This window comes from Bos indicus, chromosome 6 (genome assembly GCF_029378745.1).
Source record: "Bos indicus isolate NIAB-ARS_2022 breed Sahiwal x Tharparkar chromosome 6, NIAB-ARS_B.indTharparkar_mat_pri_1.0, whole genome shotgun sequence".
Taxonomy (NCBI): Eukaryota; Metazoa; Chordata; class Mammalia; order Artiodactyla; family Bovidae; genus Bos; species Bos indicus.
Genome location: NC_091765.1, coordinates 59,842,693 through 59,864,310, shown reverse-complemented (window position 1 = coordinate 59,864,310; position 21,618 = coordinate 59,842,693). Strand labels below are relative to the sequence as shown.

The window sequence follows — 21,618 nt, the reverse complement described above, 5'->3', positions numbered from 1 at the left end:
CTTTTCAAAAGAATTAAACAATAACCTTAGGGTGTGAGGAAAAGGGGATGACAGAGGATGAGATGGTTGGATGGCATCACCGACTCAATGGACATGAGTTTGAGTAAACTCCGGGAGTTGGTGATGGACAGGGAGGCCTGGCGTGCTGCAGTCCATGGGGTTGCAAAGAGTCGGACACGACTAAGTGACTGAACTGAACTAAACTAATGATATGTATAATCTAACTATCTTAAATAACATAAAAAAAAATAATATACTTATTTTCTTTTAAATTTTAAATCTATGATAGAAATAGTTTTTTTCAAATGATTACTTCAAGAACAAACCATTTTTCTTTCATTTCTGGTTTACTAGACATCATAAATCCAGAAAGGATGTTACATATCATAATCATGAATTTGTGGCTAAAATCAGATGGTTAAATTTAGTAAACTACCTTAAAAAATTGTTCTGAGCATACTATTAGTGTTTATTATCTGCATATGGGCAACTGCCATTATCAATAACAGAAATCTATACTCACCTAAAGTTATGGCTTGTGAGGTATTTAATGACGGCTGGTTTGATGCGTGCAACTCCTCCCTGGCTGTGGTTTCCTCTCCCCGTTATCACAGAGAGATAGGGCTTACCACCATTCTGCTTAAATTCTGTTACAACAGGAATTGGAACAGTTAAAATTTATTTATCTTACATTCTCAACAGAAAACAAACCTTTACTCAAACACATATGAAATTGTTTTCATGAGGATTTAAAGATTTATTACTTCAAAAAGTCCTACACTGATGTTTTTAAATGTATGTTTTATCTTCTATACTTTTAAGTATAGAAGCTTCATAGCAATTGATCCACCTAAAGACTTGAGTGGAACTTCTCCTGTCGGGAGAGAGACATGCATGTGCTACTAGAATTTCTCTCTGAAATAATGATGACAACGATAATATTAACGATACTGAACAATTATTACACACATGGAGTCAGGCATCACTTTAAGTGACTTACATTTATTAACTAAGAATCTTTACAACAACTCTACTAAATACTCCGAAGCCAGACAGCTTTGATCTTTATTATAAGCAGCTCTGTCACTAAATGACTGTGTATTGGGACCATGGACAAGTTTCTTAGCCTATCTGTGCCTATTTTCTTGTCAGTAAAATGGGGTATGAGGCAACTGCTTTATAGGCTATCACTCTCAGGAAGAGCCATTAGCAAACCCACTAATTATAGCATGGACTGCAGTGTTACTGTTAAAGATAATCAATTATTAACTTAAGAAAGTCTTCCAAATAGATGATTTTAAAATATCAAATGAACCTGAGCCTCTTAAAAGACCATAGCTCCTGCTTTGGAAATGAGCCTGTGCAAATAAAATATATAAATCTGGAAGTAACAGCTACAATAAAATAGCAACAACAAAAAACCTGTTTATAATATGAATTGATTTCACAATTCAGTAGATATTTGCTCCTCAGTTTTAAATAGCACAAGTTATGACCTTTAGCATAAAATACATGTACCCATAAACATTCCATACTCTGTTCATTAAGTTGCCATAAGACTCTGCTGCTGCTGCTGCTAAGTCGCTTCAGTCGTGTCTGACTCTGTGCGACCCCATAGACGGCAGCCCACCAGGCTCCCGTGTCCCTGGGATTCTCCAGGCAAGAACACTGGAGTGGGTTGCCATTTCCTTCTCCAATGCATGAAAGTGAAAACTGAAAGTGAAGTAGCTCAGTTGTGTCTGACTCTTAGCGACCCCATGGACGGCAGGCTACCAGGCTCCTCTGTCCATGGGATTTTCCAGGCAAGAGTACTGGAGTGGGTTGCCATTGCCTTCTCTGGCCCTAAGACTCTAGCAGATCCACAAACATTGTTTTTCAAGTCTCATATCTCCTAAGGCAATATTTAGTCTGGAATTAAAGTGGACATGTTGCTCTTGTATTTATAATTCCTGTGTAAACTCATCTAAAGCATTTCTCAGATTTGTCATTTCAACTGTAAATATTTCAGTATGTATTTTAAAAGATAAAGACTCTCTAAAAAAAAAACATAACCACAATGTCACAATCATATCTTACAAAGTTAAAAATAGTTCCTTAACGTTTCTAAAAATGGCTAAAAATTTCCCCCAATAGTCTCAAAAACAGTGATTTGTTTGAATCAGGTTTGAAAAGTCCACACATTGTATTTGGTTGATATATTTCATAGGGCATCCCTGGTGGCTCAGACGGTAGAGAATCTGCCTGCAATGCAGGAGACCAGGATTTGATCCCTGGGTATTTGGTTGATATACCTCTTAACTTTTAAAAGGTTCTCCTTCCCGTTGTGTAATGGAGTTTTTCAATTTGTTGGAAAAATGAGATCATTTATCCTAAATATTTACAGTCTGGATTTTGTATCCCCATGGTGTCATCTAACATGTTCCTCTATTCCCTACAAATCTGAACAAAGCAGTAGTCAGATCTAAAGGCTTCATCTGCTTCTGGTTATTTGGGGGCAAAAAGCTTCATGGGTAGTTGTGGTATATATATTTCAATCAGAAGACACAAAAGGGTCAGATTTTTTAAAATAATTCATCCCTAATTTTGACCATCATCTTTTACAACTACAAGCAATGTGGGACAGAGCCACAGATTGTTCCTCTGGACATGTTTCTGTTCAAAAAATACTACCATCTGGTGGTGACCAACCATAATTACAGGTCACCACAGGCAGCGTGCACAGATGGGCTTTGGCTTCCAGATAGAGTTTGTATCTTGGGTCTGGCCAAGTATCACCTTAAGTTATTTAACTCTTTTATTCTCATAATTTTTTCTACTGAAATAAAATTCACGATTTTAAAATGTACAATTCAGTGTGTTTTAGTACATTACAATGTTGTGCAACCATCATCATGATCTAATTCCAGAACATTCCATCATCTCAAAAAGAAATTCTGGGCCAGTTAGCAGTCAGTCTCCATCCCTGGCTTTCCAGTCCCAGAAAACAATAATGAACTTTGTTTCTATGGATCCTATTCTAGACAATTTATATAAATGGAAATCATATAATATGTGGCCCATTGTATCTGGCTTCTTTCACACTGCATAATCCTTACAAGGTTCATCTGTGGTGCAGCAGGTGTCAGTATTTCATTCCTTTTTATGGCTTAATTATATTCCACTGTATCAATATACCACATTTTGTCCATTCACCAGTGGATAGACATCTGGGTTGTTTCCACCTTTTGGCTATTAGGAATATACATAAGTTTCTGTGTGGATGAACTGTGTTTTCAATTCTCTTGTGTACAAGCCTGGGACCAGAACTGCTGGGTCATATGGTAACTCTATGCTTAACCTTTCAAGGAATGTCAACCTTTCCACAGGTTGCACCATTTAACATTCCCACTAGCAATATATGACGGTTCCAATTCTCTGTATCCTTAATAACACTTATTATTTTCCATTTTATTAAACTTACTAAGTCATCAGTTTCCTTATCTATAAAATGAAAGGAATACCTACTCTTTATTCAGTCACTTACTCAAAAGGTTTTTAAAGTGTTGAATGGAAAGCAGAATATACGATAATGATTCAATAATTATCTTTGACTCAATTTTTGGCCAAAAAGATGGACATATAATAATCAATTATAGGGACTTCCCTAGTGGTTCAGTGGTTAGGAATCCACCTGCCAGTGCAGGGGACATGGGTTTGATTCCCAGTCAAGAAAGATCCCACATGCCATGGAGCAACTAAGCCCGTGCATCACAACTACTAAAGTCTGCACACCTAGAGCCTGTGCCCCATGAGAAGAGAAGCCACTTCAATAAGAAGACAATGAGAAGCCTGTACACCACAATGAAGAGTAGCCCCTACTCGCGGCAACTAGAGAAAGCTCGCATGCACTATGAAGACTCAGCACAGCCCCCATGCAAAAAGTCACCTATATAAGAAGCTTTTTATAAATACTGTGATACACACGAGTACTAGCAGAAGTTTTTAATAGGCAGCCTAATTTAGTCTGAAAGTCAACAAGCAGTAACGTAGATAAACATAAAGAAATGGAAGAGAAGCAAAACACAAGACAAGGATGAAGATGCAGAGCAGAAACAACTAAGTAGGGATGTGGGGATTTATGCTAAATGAAACATGGTAACCTTATCACAGTGCTAATTATGTAACTAGTCATTCACTATCATCTATTCTGTTGCTGCTGCTGCTGCCAAGTCACTTCAGTCCTGTCCGACTCTGTGCGACCCGATAGAGGGCAGCCCATCAGGCTCCACCATCCCTGGGATTCTCCAGGCAAGAACACTGGAGTGGGTTGCCATTTCCTTCTCCAGTGCATGAAAGTGAAAAGTGAAAGTGAAGTCGCTCAGTCCTGCCCGACTCTTCGAGACCCCATGGACTGCAGCCTACCAGGCTCCTCTGTCCATGGGATTTTCCAGGCTAGATGGCAAACTCCATAAAGATGGGAATTGTATGTCTTTTTCACTGCTTTATGTTTGATGTCAAGAATATAGAAGATCATCAAGTTTTTATTGAGTAAATGATGTATTCATCCTCTATAAACAAAATATTCCCTTTTAATACTTCTATACAGGAATTTTTCTTTTCTCCAGATTAAATAATGTATTTAAGCTGCTCTTAAATTTTCTTTTCTAATCTTTGTTGCTGTTTTCTAGATTTTCTCCAAGATTTTCAAAATTATATTTAAAAAACAAGTGGGGGAGGTAAATCCTCTACTCTATCAAAGAATGTCTGCTAATAAACACAGAAGGAATACAAATTTTAAAACACCATTATGGAACCACCAAGATAACACAGAAGAACTGTACAAAAAGGATTTTCATGACCGAGATAATCACGATGGTGTGATCACTGACCAGACATACTGGAATGTAAAGTCAAGTGGGCCTTAGGAAGCATCACTACGAACAAAGCTAGTGGAGGTGATGGAATTCCAGTTGAGCTATTTCAAATCCTGAAAGATGATGCTGGGAAAGTGCTGCACACAATATGCCAGCACATTTGGAAAACTCAGCAGTGGCCACAAGACTGGAAAAGGTCAGTTTTCATTTCAATCTCAAAGAAAGGCAATGCCAAAGAATGCTCAAACTACCACACAATTGCACTCATCTCACAAGCTAGTAAAGTAATGCTCAAAATTCTCCAAGCCAGGCTTCAGCAATATATGAACCACAAACTTCCAGGTGTTCAAGTTGGTTTTAGAAGGCAGAGGAACCAGAGATCAAATTGCCAACATCTGATGGATCATCGAAAAAGCAAGAGAGTTCCAGAAAAACATCTATCTCTGCTTTACTGACTATGCCAAAGCCTTTGACTGTGTGGATCACAATAAACTGTGGAAAATTCTGAAAGAGATGGGAATACCAGACCACCTAACCTGCCTCTTGAGAAACCTGTATGCAGGTCAGGAAGCAACAGTTAGAACTGGACATGGAACAACAGACTGGTTCCAAATAGGAAAAGAAGTACGTCAAGGCTGTATATTGTCACCCTGTTTATTTAACTTATATGCAGAGTACATCATGAGAAACGCTGGGCTGGAAGAAGCACAAGCTGGAATCAAGATTGCTGGGAGAAACAGCAATAACCTCAGATATGCAGATGACACCACCCTTATGGCAGAAAGTGAAGAAGAACTAAAAAGCCTCTTGATGAAAGTGAAAGAGAAGAGTGAAAAAGTTGGCTTAAAGCTCAACATTCAGAAAACTAAGATCATAGCATCTGTTCCCATCACTTCAGGGCAAATCGATGGAAAAACAGTGGACACAGTGGCTGACTTTATTTTTCTGAGCTCTAAAATCACTGCAGATGGTAATTGCAGCCATGAAATTAAAAGACGCTTGCTCCTTAGAAGGAAAGTTATGACCAACCTTGACAGCATATTAAGAAGCAGAGACATTACTTTGCCAACAAAGGTCCGTCTAGTCAAGACTATGGTTTTTCCAGTGGTCATATATGGATGTGAGAGTTGGACTATAAAGAAGGTTGAGCTTCTTTATAAAGAAGAATTGATGCTTTTGAACTGTGGTATTGGAGAAGACTCTTGAGAGTCCCTTGGACTGCAAGGAGATCCAACAAGTCCATCCTAAAGGAGATTAGTCCTAGGTGTTCATTGGAGGGACTGATGTTGAAGCTGAAACTGTAATACTTTGGCCACCTTATGTGAAGAGCTGACTCATTTGAAAAGACCCTGACGCTGGGAAAGATTGAGGGCAGGAGGAGAAGGGGACGACAGAGGATGAGATGGTTGGATGGCATCACCGACTCGATGCACACAGGTTTGGGTGGACTCCGGGAGCTGGTGATGGACAGGGAGGCCTGGTGTGCTGCGGTTCATAGGGTCGCAAAGAGTCAGACACGACTGAGTGACTGAACTGAACTGATGGAACCACCAATAAAATAACTGATTCAGACAAGGATCATAAATGGATGCTAAAATCGTAAGGGAAAATGAGAACAGCTGTATGAAAACAGTTATTCACACAGTCACAAAGAATCAATCACCAAAATTTACTAACTGATTACAAAGGGAGAAAAGGTACATTTACAAAGCAAAATCTGATATGATAGAGTTCCATATCTCAGCTAAGAAATCAAACTTAACACCACCAATAAGGAAAACTGACCATATGTGTCTTATAATGAGTTCACCAAGGATAACCTAACATCACCTATGCAGCATTTTTACCAAGAAAATTTTAAACTGAATCTAGCCGTGAAGAAACAATCAGACAAATTAAAATTGTTCAACAATCTACCAAACGACTGACTTGGAATCTTTAAAAATGTCAATGACATGGAAAACAAAAATTAGACAAAGGAACCACTCTATTATCACAGGAGGCTACTGACTTGGGACCATCAACTGGAACATGTGATGCATGACTGGATCCTGGATTGAGGGTACAGCTCATAAGACCTTTCCAAGACCTTTCCATACAACTAGAAAACACTAAGTATGGCCTGTATATTAGACAACACTTTGTTAACAATGTTAAATGCCTTAAAAGTGATAATGTATTGTGATTATGTAGGAAAATGAATTTGTCCTCAAGTGATAAAACATGCTGAGGTGTTCAAAAACAAAGCACCACAATGTTTAAAACTTATTCTCAAATGGTTCAGCAGAAAGCAATTTGAGAGAGAGAAACAAATGTGGCCAAATGTTGATGACTGGTCAGTCTACAATTCATTCAACTTCTCTGTGAGTTTTAAATTTTTCAATATAAAAAGCTAGGGAAAAAAGATAGTGATAAGAGTAGACATATATGTTGATATGCAAAATAAAAATGCCCATCAATAGACAGATGGGCACATTATGACATGGTCACATAATACTATACAGCAGTTATAATTTAAAAAAAACCAATCCATTAAGATGAGTAGATCCTGAAAACTAGATTGTGTGAAAATAAGGAACTTGGCTGATGATACAGTGTGATATCAGAACATACCATGTATGTTCATTTTTTTAAACTCACAAAAGGAATACTACAAATAGACTGATGATGAATGCAAACTGAAGGGTGTTGATTTCCACCAGGAAGGTAAGAGAAAAAAAAAAAAAAGAAGCACATACAGTAAAATGTTACCACTTGTTACTTTATACTCATGGGTACAGAGGTGTTCTTATTTTATTCTGGAACCTTTTGAACATGGTTTGCATGATAAAAAGATGAATTCTCAACCTTTTATATCAATTATATTTAATCAAGTATTTAATAATATAACTGATATGTGTTGAACTGATAAACTTATATAGTATACAACTTTCTAAAATATATACAAAACTAATTAACTGGAATACAGCTATCAATGACAAAGCAGTATGATGGAACCACAAGGAATAACTGAGGCATGGATTTTATGTCTCCACAATAAAATGGAAGATAAAAAGAAAGTCAAGTTGAGAATTCAAAATACCCTAGCAGTGGTAAAAGGAGATGATTCCCTAGTATTAGATGATTCCCTACTATTAGTCTGGGTACTACAAAGATTGAATTCTCCTAAGTGCTACCATCTGGTGATGAAAAGGAAACAAGATGATAAACCAACAAGATACTTTAATGTATATAATATACATAATATGATTTTAAGAGGCAGGCAGTAGCTTTCCTATTGACCTGCAAAGACTAAATACAAGCAGAAAGGGAGAAAGACACACCATTATAATGCAAACACTCAGAAATCCTGAATTTATGATAATTCTATAAAAATCCTATCACCTTATTTACTTCTGTATTTTATTAAATATCTGTTGAGCAACTGACATCTAATAAGTATCTAATAGCTCTAGTAAATGTCTACGAACAAAGATGTGTAATATTCCTGAAAGACCCAGAGAATTCTCAGATTATATCATGCCCTGCCTTTGAGGCCCAACAGTTGGTTTGATATATATACATGCCCAGTAAAACAAAGGAATACAAACATGACTGAAGCAGGAAAATAAAAATGTTAATGGCCAAGGCAGTTAGAATTCTTTCCCAAGGTTTTCTTGAAGAATGAGTCTAATACAAACATCTATCAGTGTGACACACATATCCTTAGCCTGCACATTCAGACTCCCTTGAATTTGCAAGTTATATCAATACAAACAAAGACATACTTTCTATTGAAAATGTGTCATGACTACAGTCTTACCTTCAGTTTTCTGCTGTAAAACTGTTGTCAAATGTTCTATAGCCTCATCCACATGCAGCCCATGGAGGTCTAGAACATTCTGCGGCAGTAGGGAGGCATTGACTTTCTCAAATATCTCCACGGCAGCAAGGTGATTAGCTTCTTTCATCTTCTGCTCATGGAGACTACCCTTTAAATATAAACATATCACCAGTGATCACTTTTCATATCTGCTACTTAGTAGGCAATCAGAAAACAAATAGTGCCCCTAGTAAAAAGAAGAACAAAAAAAATGGAAAAATTAATCTAAAATTTTTTATGCAACGGGGTAATATGCAAAAACACACCAAAAATTTAGGTGGATTTCAGTGAACTAATAACATAGTTCTTAAACTACTGGATCATCATTTCTAACACATCCTCTGATCCAAAAATCATAGAAGAGGGATACAAATAAACAACATCCATCTCAAGAAGGAATCCAGTGGTTTACCTTTTGATAATCCTGAGTCTCAACCCTCTTAACAACTTGGAGTTACCCCTGAAGCCATCCCTTAAGGTCTGCTATTGTTGTTCACTAGATAATACCAGTTTGATACTTTTTCTGCTCAGTCATAAAAAAGTAAGCTACGTGGAACCACAAGAAAACAAAAAGTCAATCAACCAGGTTTCTTTAATAATATGCCGAATGGGGTCACAATGAATTGGACATGACTGAAGTGACAGAGCACATGCATGCCAAATGAGCCTAGGTAGAAATTCTATTTCCCTGAAAGATATTAATGTAAATTTCTTTTTCTGACTATGAAAAGTGATACCTAACTAAAAATTCAAGCATGATAGAAAGCACAAGTCCTCTGTAATCCCACCTGGGAAGGTCAATACTAACATTCTGCTGTGTTTCCTCCATAAAACTTGTAAGTGTTTAGAAGTAGTACTGAATGAGAGAACCCAACCTAAAAGAGATTAGGGACTGTTGGAATTCTCAGACCATACAGTTCTTACGGAACAGGCTACTTTACATCACTTACAGAATATAATCTACATTCCCCAGAATAACTTCATCTAGTCACAGTATGAGTATTATCTCCTTCAAGATTATTCAGACATCATAGATGACAAAGAAAAAAAGAACTGGCTTTCCTCTTTACCTGCTGGGCATAAAATGTGGCAACATTTTTCTTCCCCATCCGATAAGCTTCTTTTGCCTTGCTGTAGCATTCCATCCTCTTCTGCTGGTGCAAGAAAGCCTCTGCCCTGTAGTCATCATACTCGGGGTACTCAAAGTCCTGGAAAGATGGTTCACTTGGTATATCTTCAGTCTCTTTCAATTTCTTTGCCTATAAGGTGTTACACAATAAGAAGAACCCAAAGAAAAGAACACATAATCTTTACCTTCAAAATCTGTACATGAAAACTGGGCTCTACTAATTTTTATCTTTCTTCTTAAAAAAACAGACAATATTTCCCTACTGTCTTCCTAGTAAGTCATGCACTTGTCAACCATCATTAACTTTTTCGTACCATTTTAACCACTCTTATCTAAGGAGATGTTAAAAAGTTCTCTAAAACTATGGAAATAAAAAAATCAAGCCAAAAGAGAGAATTTAAAATATCCAAAGAATAACATTCATTTATCTAATGCAATAGTTTCCAAATTTTAGTTTGCAAACCCATTCATAGGGTCAGTCCAATCACTGAAGGAAGTAATGGCATATTTCAATTTATATTTAAAAAAAAAACAGTAATAAAATAATTGAATAATATTCTTTTGAAAACAGAAGAGCATACGGAGTGACCATGCCTGATAGTCGGTAAAAATTGTAAGGAGGTTTATAGGGCAGTTTTCAATCAATTCAACCAACTAGCCACTATGGTAGTGTTGACTTTTTGAGCTTTCTGGAATATGATCAAGTAGCTGTTACCCATATGGAAACTTAAAGAAACTAAACTAAATAACTCTAATTTAAAACATGAGATCATGAAAATAATTATGCAAATTAGCCTCAACACTAAACCAAATAAAAAAGAATAACATAAATGTATCACCACATTCCTAACTCATTACTAGAGTCAAAAATCTGTAAATACATTTTTATTTTTGCAACCAATACGCATGACTCTCCTTTACCTAAGAATATTCATAGGTCCTACATCCTTATGTCATGCTCACTAATAATCATACTACTGTTTAACTATTTCATACTAATGTTTAAATAGTCTATGAGTGTATAGCTTGTATCCTGGATAAAACCAAATATTTTGCAGAGAAGGGATTAAAAAAAAGAAAACACTTTTTATGACCTTTGAAAAGCCATAGTGCCTAATACAACAAACATAAATATTTGCCTTAAAAGTCTCTATTGGTATTTATACTAAAAAATGCAAATCACATTTGGTTCTCTGGGAAGAGAACCTTCATTTCTTATTTTTAAAAAAGAAAAAAGACAGGGAATTCCCAGTCTGTCCAACAGTTAGGATTCTGTGCCTTCACTGCCTAGGCCTGGGTTTGATCCCTGTTCATGGAACTAACATCCCACAAGCCACGTGGCAAGGCCCAAAAAAAGAAAGGAAAAAAGAAGTATATAATGAGAGCTACTCTCATTTTAAAATAAAACCAAAATTTATTTTTATATCCCTTTCATAATGATATGGTTTACTATAACTTCACTAACTAGGGCCAAGTGAAATACATGCTTCCTAAGAATTCACAAGCCTGGTGGGCTGCAGTCCATGGGGTCTCGAAGAGTCGGGCACGACTGAGCGACTTCACTTTCACTTTTCACTTTCATGCATTGGAGAAGGAAATGGCAACCCACTCCAGTGTTCTTGCCTGGAGAATCCCAGGGATGGGGGAGCCTGGTGGGCTGCCGTCTATGGGGTCGCACAGAGTCGGACACGACTGCAGCGACTTAGCAGCAGCAGCAGCAGCATTCTCTTGAAAGCATGATGTACTGTAATATTAAAACCATTTCCAAAGGTAACAAACTTGCAAATTTCATTAACAACTAAAGGGAAAAGGTACTAGTATTAACAAAACACAGTTTTAAATAAATGTTAGTTTCTTGAACAAAACCAGGAAACCAAAATGTTACTGGTATCATGATACTCTCTTTTAATATCTCTGGTCCTTTAAGGTCCTGGGATATCAAAGACAGACTATTCTGCTCACAAATCTTAACAATATTTTTATCAGTGTTGTGACATCTGCCTACATTTTTTTGAGAAAGACTAAGTATATCTTATCTCCAGTATAACTTATTCAAATTTATGTTTTGGCCAACGTGTACACAATTCACAAACTCTTTCTTGATTCCAACATCTTCTAACCATCTCCCACTTTCAGCAAGCACACTTCCCAATCACTTCCTCTACTGCCGTAATGACCAAGAGTGCCTTGCTCTATTATCAGGAGAAAAAGTAGTCTTTATTCCCAGTCTGGCACTGAAGGTCTCACCATTATCTTGTACTCTTTGAATCTTGTAACATACTACACTTATCCATGATGAACACAGGCGTCAGTGGTACCATATACTTCCTGCTCTGTGTACACACTAATAGATAACATACTACACCTATCCATGACACACACAGCCATCAGTGGTACCACACACTTCCTGCTCCATGTACACACTAACAGATCACATGAACACCAAAATTACCCAAGTCCTATCAGCTAAATTCTGGTGAAATAGTCAAAGAAAAAAAGGAGCACACAAGTTTATCCATAAGTGGTCTTATTAACAAGTAAAGCAGGATGATTGAGCACTGTTAAAAAAAAAAAGTCTAAAACTAATACAAGATTAATATATAAAATCAATTGTATTTCTATTTGCAGAGGACAATCCAAAAATAAAATTAAGAAAACAATTTCATTTACAATGGCATAAAAAAAAACACCTAGAAATAAATTTAACAAAAGTCATGTATAATTTATATTCAAAACTACAACACACTGTTGAATGAACTTAAGAGGAACTAAATAAATTGAAACATACTTCCACATTCACAAATTGGAAGACAGTATTGTTAAGATGGCAATACACCTCAAATTGACCTGCAGATTCAATACAATCCCCATGAAAAGTCCAACTGGCTTCTTTGCAGAAACTGACAAGCTCATCTTAAAAGTCACACAGAAATGCAAGGGGACCAGAATAGCCAAAATAATCTTGGGGGGAAAAAAAGAACATAGTTGAAAACTCACATTTCTCAATTTCAAAACTTACTACAAAGTTACAGCAGTCAAGACTATGGTACAGGCATAATGACAGACATATAGAACAATGGAATGAAACTGAGAATCTAGTAAAAAATTTACAGTCAATTCATTTCCAACTAGGGTGCTAAGAAAATTCAATGTGGGAAAAATAATCTTTGCAACAAGTGGTACTGTGATAACTGAATATCCATATGCAAAAGAATAAACCTGAACCCCTATCTCACACCATATACAAAGATCTAAATGTAAGCACTAAAACTATAAAAGAATTTAAAACTATAAAACTAAAACTATAAGAAAACTTGGGTGTAAGTTTGGTGACCCTGGATTAGGCAGTAGTTTCTTAGGTATGACACCAAAAGTACATGCAACAAAAGAAGTGAATTGCACGTGATCAATTTTTAAACTTTTGTGCTTCAAAGTACATCAGCTAAAAAGTGAAAAGACAACCCTTGGAATGGGAAAAAGTCTGCAAGTCATACGTCTGAAAAGGGACTTGCATGTAGACTATATAAAAACTCATACGACTGAAGAAATTTTTTTTAATTGTAATGGGCTATGGATATTAATAGACATTTCTTCAAAGAAGATATAATACAAATGGCCAATAAGCACATCAAAAGATGGTCAATATCACCAGCCCTCAGGGAAATGCAAATCAAAATCACAATGAGATACCACTTTTGTATTAACTATGTCTTTTATTTCTTATATTCTGATGCTTTGACATGAGGCCTTGCTAATCCCTAGAGACAAAGCCCCCACCTTGGGGCTAGCTAATTCCTAGAGATTGGAAATAATTCACTTGCTGGCACACTTTATACATGCAAACCATCCAATCTAGAACCCATATCCACAACCATTTCCATTATGGGCTCTCACTCTCTGGCCACCATTCACATACCCTAATCACGGAAGCCAGGTACCAAAAAACTAGGAACACCCCAGAGCCTGCTGAAATTATTCAAACTAGCCAATCCTGAACCTACTTATTACCCTGTTTTGCCAAGTCTTTCCCATAGAAACCACAAAAAAAGGCTCTTGCGCACATTTCCCCATCTCTGTCTCCCTGACCCTGGTGCTTCCTCATGGGGCTACAGATGGTAGGCCATACCTCCTGCTTCCGTAACTATAATAAACTTCTTCCTTCATGTCATTTCCATACCTGGTGTCTTACCATACCTGATTAAAATAAATCCCAGGTATCCATCAAACAACTTCACTTCTACTCAGATGGCTTTAATCAAAAAGACAAGATGATAACAAAGTGTCATAGAGGATGCGGAGAAATTCTAACCCTCATACACTGCTGATGGAAACGTACAAGAATGTAACCATTTGGGGAAAATGCTTGGCAGTTCCTCAAATGGCTAAACCTTTCTGGGCTTCCCAAGTGGCTCTGCCTGCAATCAGGGAGACCCAGGTCTGACACAGTTATACTCTAAGACCCATCATACTGCATTCCATAGTTATTCCATTAAACCTCATACGTTTCATGTGTAGTCTACACAAGAAAAGTTACAGAAATTCAAATGTTTGTCATGTACAAAGACACTGAATAAAAAAACATAATCAGCTATAAATTCATTATTTTGAGCAGATATTATTAGCCAAATATGCTATCATTGGTTAAATTTCCAGTCTACAAAAAATGGTGAGAAATAAACATTAATCTAACAAATCAATTATATTTCATACATAACTATTATTTATCATTATTGTAAAAAACTAAGACACTATACCTTTTTCTCCTTAGACTTCTGTGCAGTATGAGAAGTGATATTCTCATTTTGGTGAACAAATTCTTGTGCTACCACTGTTTTTACAGGGTCTCCTTCAAGAACACAATTTAGAAATTGCACTGTGTGTTCTAATGAATAGCTGTAGAGAGTTGAAGTACAAATATGAGGTCAATGAATTAAAATAAAAGTTATGTGGAAACATTAACAAAGGCAACCTTTAAAACATCTTAGAATAGGAAAAATTGGCTCACTTCTTAGTTTTAAACATCAAAATTAAATGCTCATTGTGCATCTCAAGACTCGAGAATGAACAGAAAGTGTAAAGTTAGAGGCTCTCAAAAATTAATTTTTAAATGAATACCCAAAAGTAACATATTAATAAAATTAATTCATATTCTTATATTTTATTCCAGATAGATTTTCCACAACTCTTTCTTTCATCTTATCACACATACTTAGTCCCCTTTAGAATTCACACATTTCAGTTTCCTTCATACATCAAAAACAGACAATAGATCTTTACGCTAACATTGTATTCTGTCAAATTTCACATTTTACTTAAACCATGGGGTTCCAGTCAGAGAAATTCTAAGCAGAAATATAGAAAGGAAAAAGTAAAAAACTATCCTACCTCCCACCACTACATTATTTAGGCATATTTTCACGGTGATACTATACTATGTGGAATATGAAATTCTACAAAAATTGACAAAAGCCTGAAACACTCATGTTCCCATAACTAAAGAAACTCTTTCCAAAGCAAATTATAAATGATTTTATACTTATTACTTTTTATGACTCTGATCTCTTCCAAAGGCTAGATAATGAAGAGCTGACCACAAAGGACTATTTTTGAAATGCAATACTTATGCAAAATACTGTGATATTTTGCTATTCTTCAATTTATTAAAGCAACCCCTGAAGGGGAATCATTTGGGACTACCAATTCCACTTGAGCACTCCCATCTTACTGCCTAACATATACTCAACAAATAGGAGTTTCTTGGGGGCTAGAAACTACCAGAAATTGTCCACATCCTAACTAGTCCTTAAAATCACCTAGTTTGCCCACTTTTAGGGCTAGAAGCCAGTCTCCAGGTGTTGTTAGGAGTATATGGCTCTGGAAGATTACACTGCAGGCATATAATGCAGTAAGTAATTAAACCTTCTTCAAGCCAGGCTTCAGCAATACATGAACTATAAACTTCCAGATGTTCAAGCTGGTTTTAGAAAAGGCAGAGGAACCAGAGATCAAATTGCCATCATCTGCTGGATCATCGAAAAAGCAAGAGAGTTCCAGAAAAACATCTATCTCTGCTTTATTGACTATGCCAAAGCCTTTGACTGTGTGGATCACAATAAACTGTGGAAAATTCTGAAAGAGATGGGAATACCAGACCACCTGACCTGTCTCTTGAGAAACCTATATGCAGGTCAGGAAGCAACAGTTAGAACTGGACATGGAACAACAGACTGGTTCCAAATAGGAAAAGGAGTATGTCAAGGCTGTATATTGTCACCCTGCTCATTTAACTTATATGTAGAGTACATCATGAGAAACGCTGGGCTGGAAGAAGCACAAGCTGGAATCAAGATTGCTGGGAGAAATAGCAATAACCTCAGATATGCAGATGACACCACCCTTATGGCAGAAAGTGAAGAGGAACTAAAGAGCCTCTTGATGAAAGTGAAAGAGGAGAGTGAAAAAGTTGGCTTAAAGCTCAACATTCAGAAAACTAAGATCATGGCATCTGGTCCCATCACTTCATGGAAAATAGATGGGGGAACAGTGGAAACAGTGTCAGACTTTTTATTTTTTGGGGCTCCAAAATCACTACAGATGGTGATTGCAGCCATGAAATTAAAAGATGCTTACTCCTTGGAAGGAAAGTTATGACCAACCTAGATAGCATATTAAAAATCAGAGATATTACTTTGCCAACAAAGGTCCATCTAGTCAAGGCTATGGTTTTTCCAGTGGTCATGTATGGATGTGAGAGTTGGACTCTGAAAAAAGCTGAGCACCGAAGAATTGATATTTTTGAACTGTGGTGTTGGAGAAGACCAACACCACAGTTGGTGGTGTGGAGTTGAGAGTCCCTTGGACTACAAGGAGGTCCAACCAGTCCATTCTGAAGGAGATCAGCCCTGGGATTTCTTTGGAAGGAATGATGCTAAAGCTGAAACTCCAACACTTTGGTAACCTCATGAAGAGTTGACTCATTGGAAAAGACCCTGATGCTGGGAGGGATTGGGAGCAGGAGGAGAAGGGGACGACAGAGGATGAGATGGCTGGATGGCATCACTGACTCGATGGACATGAGTTTGAGTAAACTCCGTGAGTTGGTTGATGGGCACAGAGGCCTGGTGTGCTGCGATTCATGGGGTCACAAAGAGTCAGACACGACTGAGCAACTGAACTGAACTGAATCCTTCTTATGAGGGTGAAGCTGACACTACTGCTGAGACAAGTATCCAGCTGTTGGCAGACAAATGGAGGATCACTGAATATCATAATACCTACCCTTGGCACCTGACTGATCAATCATTCTGAGCACTGAAAGTAAGTACTCAGTCCTCTAACCTCGCCTGGGACCCGCAACTCTGGGTAGTTTCACATCAGACCTTCTTGCCCTAGGTTCCCATTGAAGAGAGCTGCCATATGTCAGCACCAACCTTCCTAACCCCCAATGCCTGAGGTATTTTAACACATAATTCTAAGAAAACAGCTGCTCAGGTAACAAAAATAAATAGAAAATCTGTGGACTGAAATAATACCATGAAAAACTTGATTCAAGTGACATATTTAGAACTCTGCATACTCAGCAGAGAATATTCTTTTTCAAAAGCATCTTCATGTAATATTTATAATAACTGATCATGTATTAAACCAGAAAGAAAATTTCAAATTCCCAAAAGCAGGACTCTTTCAGGCTGCATTCTTATACTCCAACACAACAAAACAAAATAAACAGTAACCATCACCACCACTACCATCACCACCAAACTATCAATCCATTTAGAAAATTTCAAACTCTTGGATGAATGAGAAAATCAAACTGAATTAGATTTTTACAGAAAAAAATGAAATTACTATATATCAAAATAAAAATATTACACATATATATCAAAAACATAATATAGAGAAAAATTCATACCCTTAAATATATTTGTTATCAAATACTGAAAGGAAACAAACTAATCAAAGAATTGAAAATATGTCAACAAATTTAAAGAGAAAGGAATCAACAAAAATAGAAAGCAATTACCAAAAATAAAAGCAAAAATAAATGATTAGAGAATATAAAACAGACTTTGATCAATAAACCAAGAGTTTGCTCTTTAAAAGGGCCATTCTGACAAACAGCAAAAACAAAACAGAAAAAAAATATATTAGGAAAGGAAAAAAGGATATGATCAAATACAAAACAATAGTTTTAATTACCACAGAATATTATATACAACTTAACAATAATAAACCTGAAAATCAAGGTAAAACTAATGGTTTTCTAGAAGACAAACCACCAGAAAAGACTCACAGAAAAAAAAAAAAGGCAAATACTTGAATAAAGCAATACCCTTAAAAGATAGTGAAAAGTTCTAAAAGACTTCCCTAAAAAGGTACAACCCCAGAACCTTCAAGGTACTAATTTATTTAAATTTTCCAGAGCAAGTTGCTCAGTCGTGTCTGACTCTTTGTGACCCCATGAACTGTATCCCTCTAGATTCCTCTGTCCATGGAATTTTCCAAGAAGGAATACTAAAGTGGGTTGCCATTTCCTTCTCCAGGGGATCCTCTTGACCCATGAACTAAACCTGCGTCTCCTGCATTGCAGGCAGATTCTTTACCACTGAGCCACCAGGAAAGCCCTTTTATTAAGCCAAATACCAAATAAAACCCTAAAACCAAATCTGACAAAGATAACAAAGAAACAGAAAATTACAGACTAATCTCACTTAACAACTGTTGCAAAAAGCCTGAAATCAATTCTGATATTGCATTAAAAGAAATAAACAAAAATATGAGAGAATTTTTATTCTAGAAATTACTGGTGATTGACATGAAATACACTAATAAACTAAAGAAAAAAATCTGTATTAGAGTCTCCAAAGAGTCTAAAAAGGCACCTATTTAAAACAACTCTTGCTAAAATAGAAATTAAAGGAATATATTAAGATCAAAACTATGTATTACTCAAACCAGAAGCATTCCTAACATAGCAAACATCAAAACACACTATTACGCTACAGTATTGAAAATAAAATTTAGGACCAAATGGCTCAATGGAATCAAAGAGTCAATAAAAGAAAATGTATATTTGAGAATGTAAGAAATATTAGTGGTTATATTTTATATCAGTGTGTAAAGATGATCTATCTACCCAGTTTATCATTTGGAAAAAAATTAAGTTAAATCTCTACTTCATACTAAACACACAAAAATGTTAGGTAAAGTTTTTAAATTTCACTATTAAAAATACTGAACGATGGTCAAAGATCCTGTGTGCTACAACTAAGACCTGGTGCAGTCAAATATATAAATTAATAAAAATAAATTAAGGGCTTCCCTGGTGGCTCAGTGGTAAAGAGTCCACCTGCCAATGCAGAAGACATGGGTTCGATCCCTGGTCTGGGAGGATCCCACATGCCTCAGAGGAACTAAGCCCATGTGCCACAGCTACTGAGCCTGTGCTCTAGAGCCCAAGAATCACAACTACTGAAGCCCGTGCTCCGCAACAAGAGTAGCCACCGCAATGAGAAGCCTGCATGCCACAAGTAGAGAGTAGCTCCTGTTCGCCACAACTAGAGAAAAGCTTGAGCAGCAACAAAGACACAGGACAGCCAAAAATAAATAAATAAACAAAATTATATAAAAAATTTTTCTTTAAAAAAAAAAAGCAAATTTAAAAATAAATACTGGAATAAATATGGAATAAATAAATTCCATAATGTTGGGGTAGGACAGATTTTCTCAAAAAGAGTTAAAACTCGGAATCAGTAAGGGAAACAATTTTCTGATAAAACATGAATTAAAAAATGTTTATGACCAATGAGATTTTATCAAGAAAATTTATTATAATCTATATTAACAAAGATAACTACATATAATATATAAAGAATTCTCATAAATGTAGAAAGAAATACAAAGAGCCAAAAGAAGACAGGCAAAAAATAACCAATTTAATAGAAAAAGAAATCAATGGGAGAAAAGCTCAACCTCACTAGTAATAAAAATTTAAGCAACAATGAAATATTTTTCCTACCAGACTGGCAAAAAATTAAAGATTCTTAATGTTCAGGGCAAGTTACACAATCAGTACATATAAGTAATATGGAAAGCCGTTATAAAAGGAAATTTGGCATTAGCTATAGACATTTTTAGTGTATCTACTCTGAACCAGCAATTTCACTTTCAGAAACTAGCTTACTATAATATTCACCCATGCACACAAAATGTATGTTCAATGTTGCTCAGTGCAACATGGTTTCCAACTTTTCTTATAGTCAAAAAGCCTGCAAACAGAGCATGTTTAAACAAACTATAGTACTTTAAGAAATCACTTTCAGAGTACTATGGAATACTCTGTAGACATTAAAAAGAAAAGAGTATTTATTCTGTCACAAAGTATGGACAGAAAAAATAACAGCAAAACTACAAAATATTATATAAAACACAATCTATTTTGGTGACTATATATATAGGTACCAAAACAAATAGGTACACATGTGTGCGCATACTTAGTATATGAACATGAGAAAAAATTGGGGAGGAATATGAACCAATTGACAAAAACTCACTTTCTACATTATTGCATTTAAATGGTTTATAATACACTTATATTATTTTTGTTATCAGAAAAATAAAAATAAGAGATTAAAATGTATGACATACACTTTCAATCACATCACAACAAAAACTGCAGACAATTCTTCTAGTACTCACTTGTGGTCCTTGAAAATGTCCACCAGGAAATTTTGGTTAATGGCTGGAAATATCTTAAAGAGTTGCTTCTCCTTTAGCTTAGTGGCACAATCTTTCTCAAACATAAGCGTCTCCCTTTTCTAAAACAAACAAAAAAGACAAAACTCATTCTTATGATGGAATTTACAATACTAGTTATGCTGATCCAAAACCATGGTTATTTCATTGCGAAAACACTAATAATTTAAAAGCAACCACAGACTTTCTTCATTGATTAAAGGCTGAAAATAGTAATGTAAGTATTCTTGCACTGTTTATTTATATCCCATTTTTTACTAAGTATTCGAAGCTGCTTATTAATACACACACAGAATCACACATATACATATATGTGTGTGTATGTGTATATATATACTCTCACATATGACACACATGCTGAGTCGCTCAGTCATGTCCAACTCTTTGCGACGCTATGGACTGTAGCCCGCAAGGATCCTCTGTTCATCATGGGATTCTCCAGGAAAGAATACTGGAGTGGGTTGCCATGCCCTCCTCCAGAGGATCGTCCCAACACAGGGATTGAACACAGGTCTCCCTCATTGCAAATGGATTTTTTACCATCTGAGCCACCAGGGAAGCCCACATTCAATCATATATTACACATATAAAAAGAATGAAGTATATACATATAAACAGGATATAAATAAATGAAGAAATCAGAGAGTAGAGAAAATAAAGGTAAGAATATAGGATAAAGCTAGCAAGAAAATTAGTATAAATAAATGCATGCTACAAAATCCTGTACCATTGCTAAAGGTGGGTCACAAATTCAGTTCTGAGCTTCTCAATGGCCAAAGCAAAGGAAGAAACAAAGATTCTCAGTGTCCACAAAATAAAAAGAAGCCAGCTGCTCAGAAGAACAGCTTTTTCTGGTACTGAGACCTGAGAGAAATTTCTCACATGGGTCCTCATAAAAGGGACACTGTGTGATGCTGTGAACAACGTCCTTAAAAACATATTCTCCTCAATGGGCAGAAACTACAATGTACAAATGAGTTGCAAATTCAGGTTGACAGAAAAATCCACATTAAAAAATT

At 36.1% G+C, this 21,618-nt stretch overlaps 1 protein-coding gene across 5 annotated transcripts in view; it reads right to left on the bottom strand.

Annotated features, from left to right (window-relative positions):
* Window positions 1-21,618, bottom strand: part of N4BP2 (NEDD4 binding protein 2) — a 140,758-nt gene that overhangs the window by 90,581 nt on the left and 28,559 nt on the right. For 4 of the 5 annotated variants that reach the window (XM_070791325.1, XM_070791326.1, XM_070791327.1 and 1 more), the window contains 5 exons: window positions 20,543-20,661; window positions 14,599-14,737; window positions 9,786-9,974; window positions 8,656-8,824; window positions 524-647 (listed from right to left, as the gene is read on the bottom strand). In XM_070791325.1, coding sequence (XP_070647426.1) covers window positions 524-647; window positions 8,656-8,824; window positions 9,786-9,974; window positions 14,599-14,737; window positions 20,543-20,661 — 740 coding nt within the window. Of the gene's footprint in view, window positions 1-523; window positions 648-8,655; window positions 8,825-9,785; window positions 9,975-10,368; window positions 11,589-14,598; window positions 14,738-20,542; window positions 20,662-21,618 lie in introns of those variants that run through there. The other variant, XM_070791329.1, reaches the window with a different exon arrangement.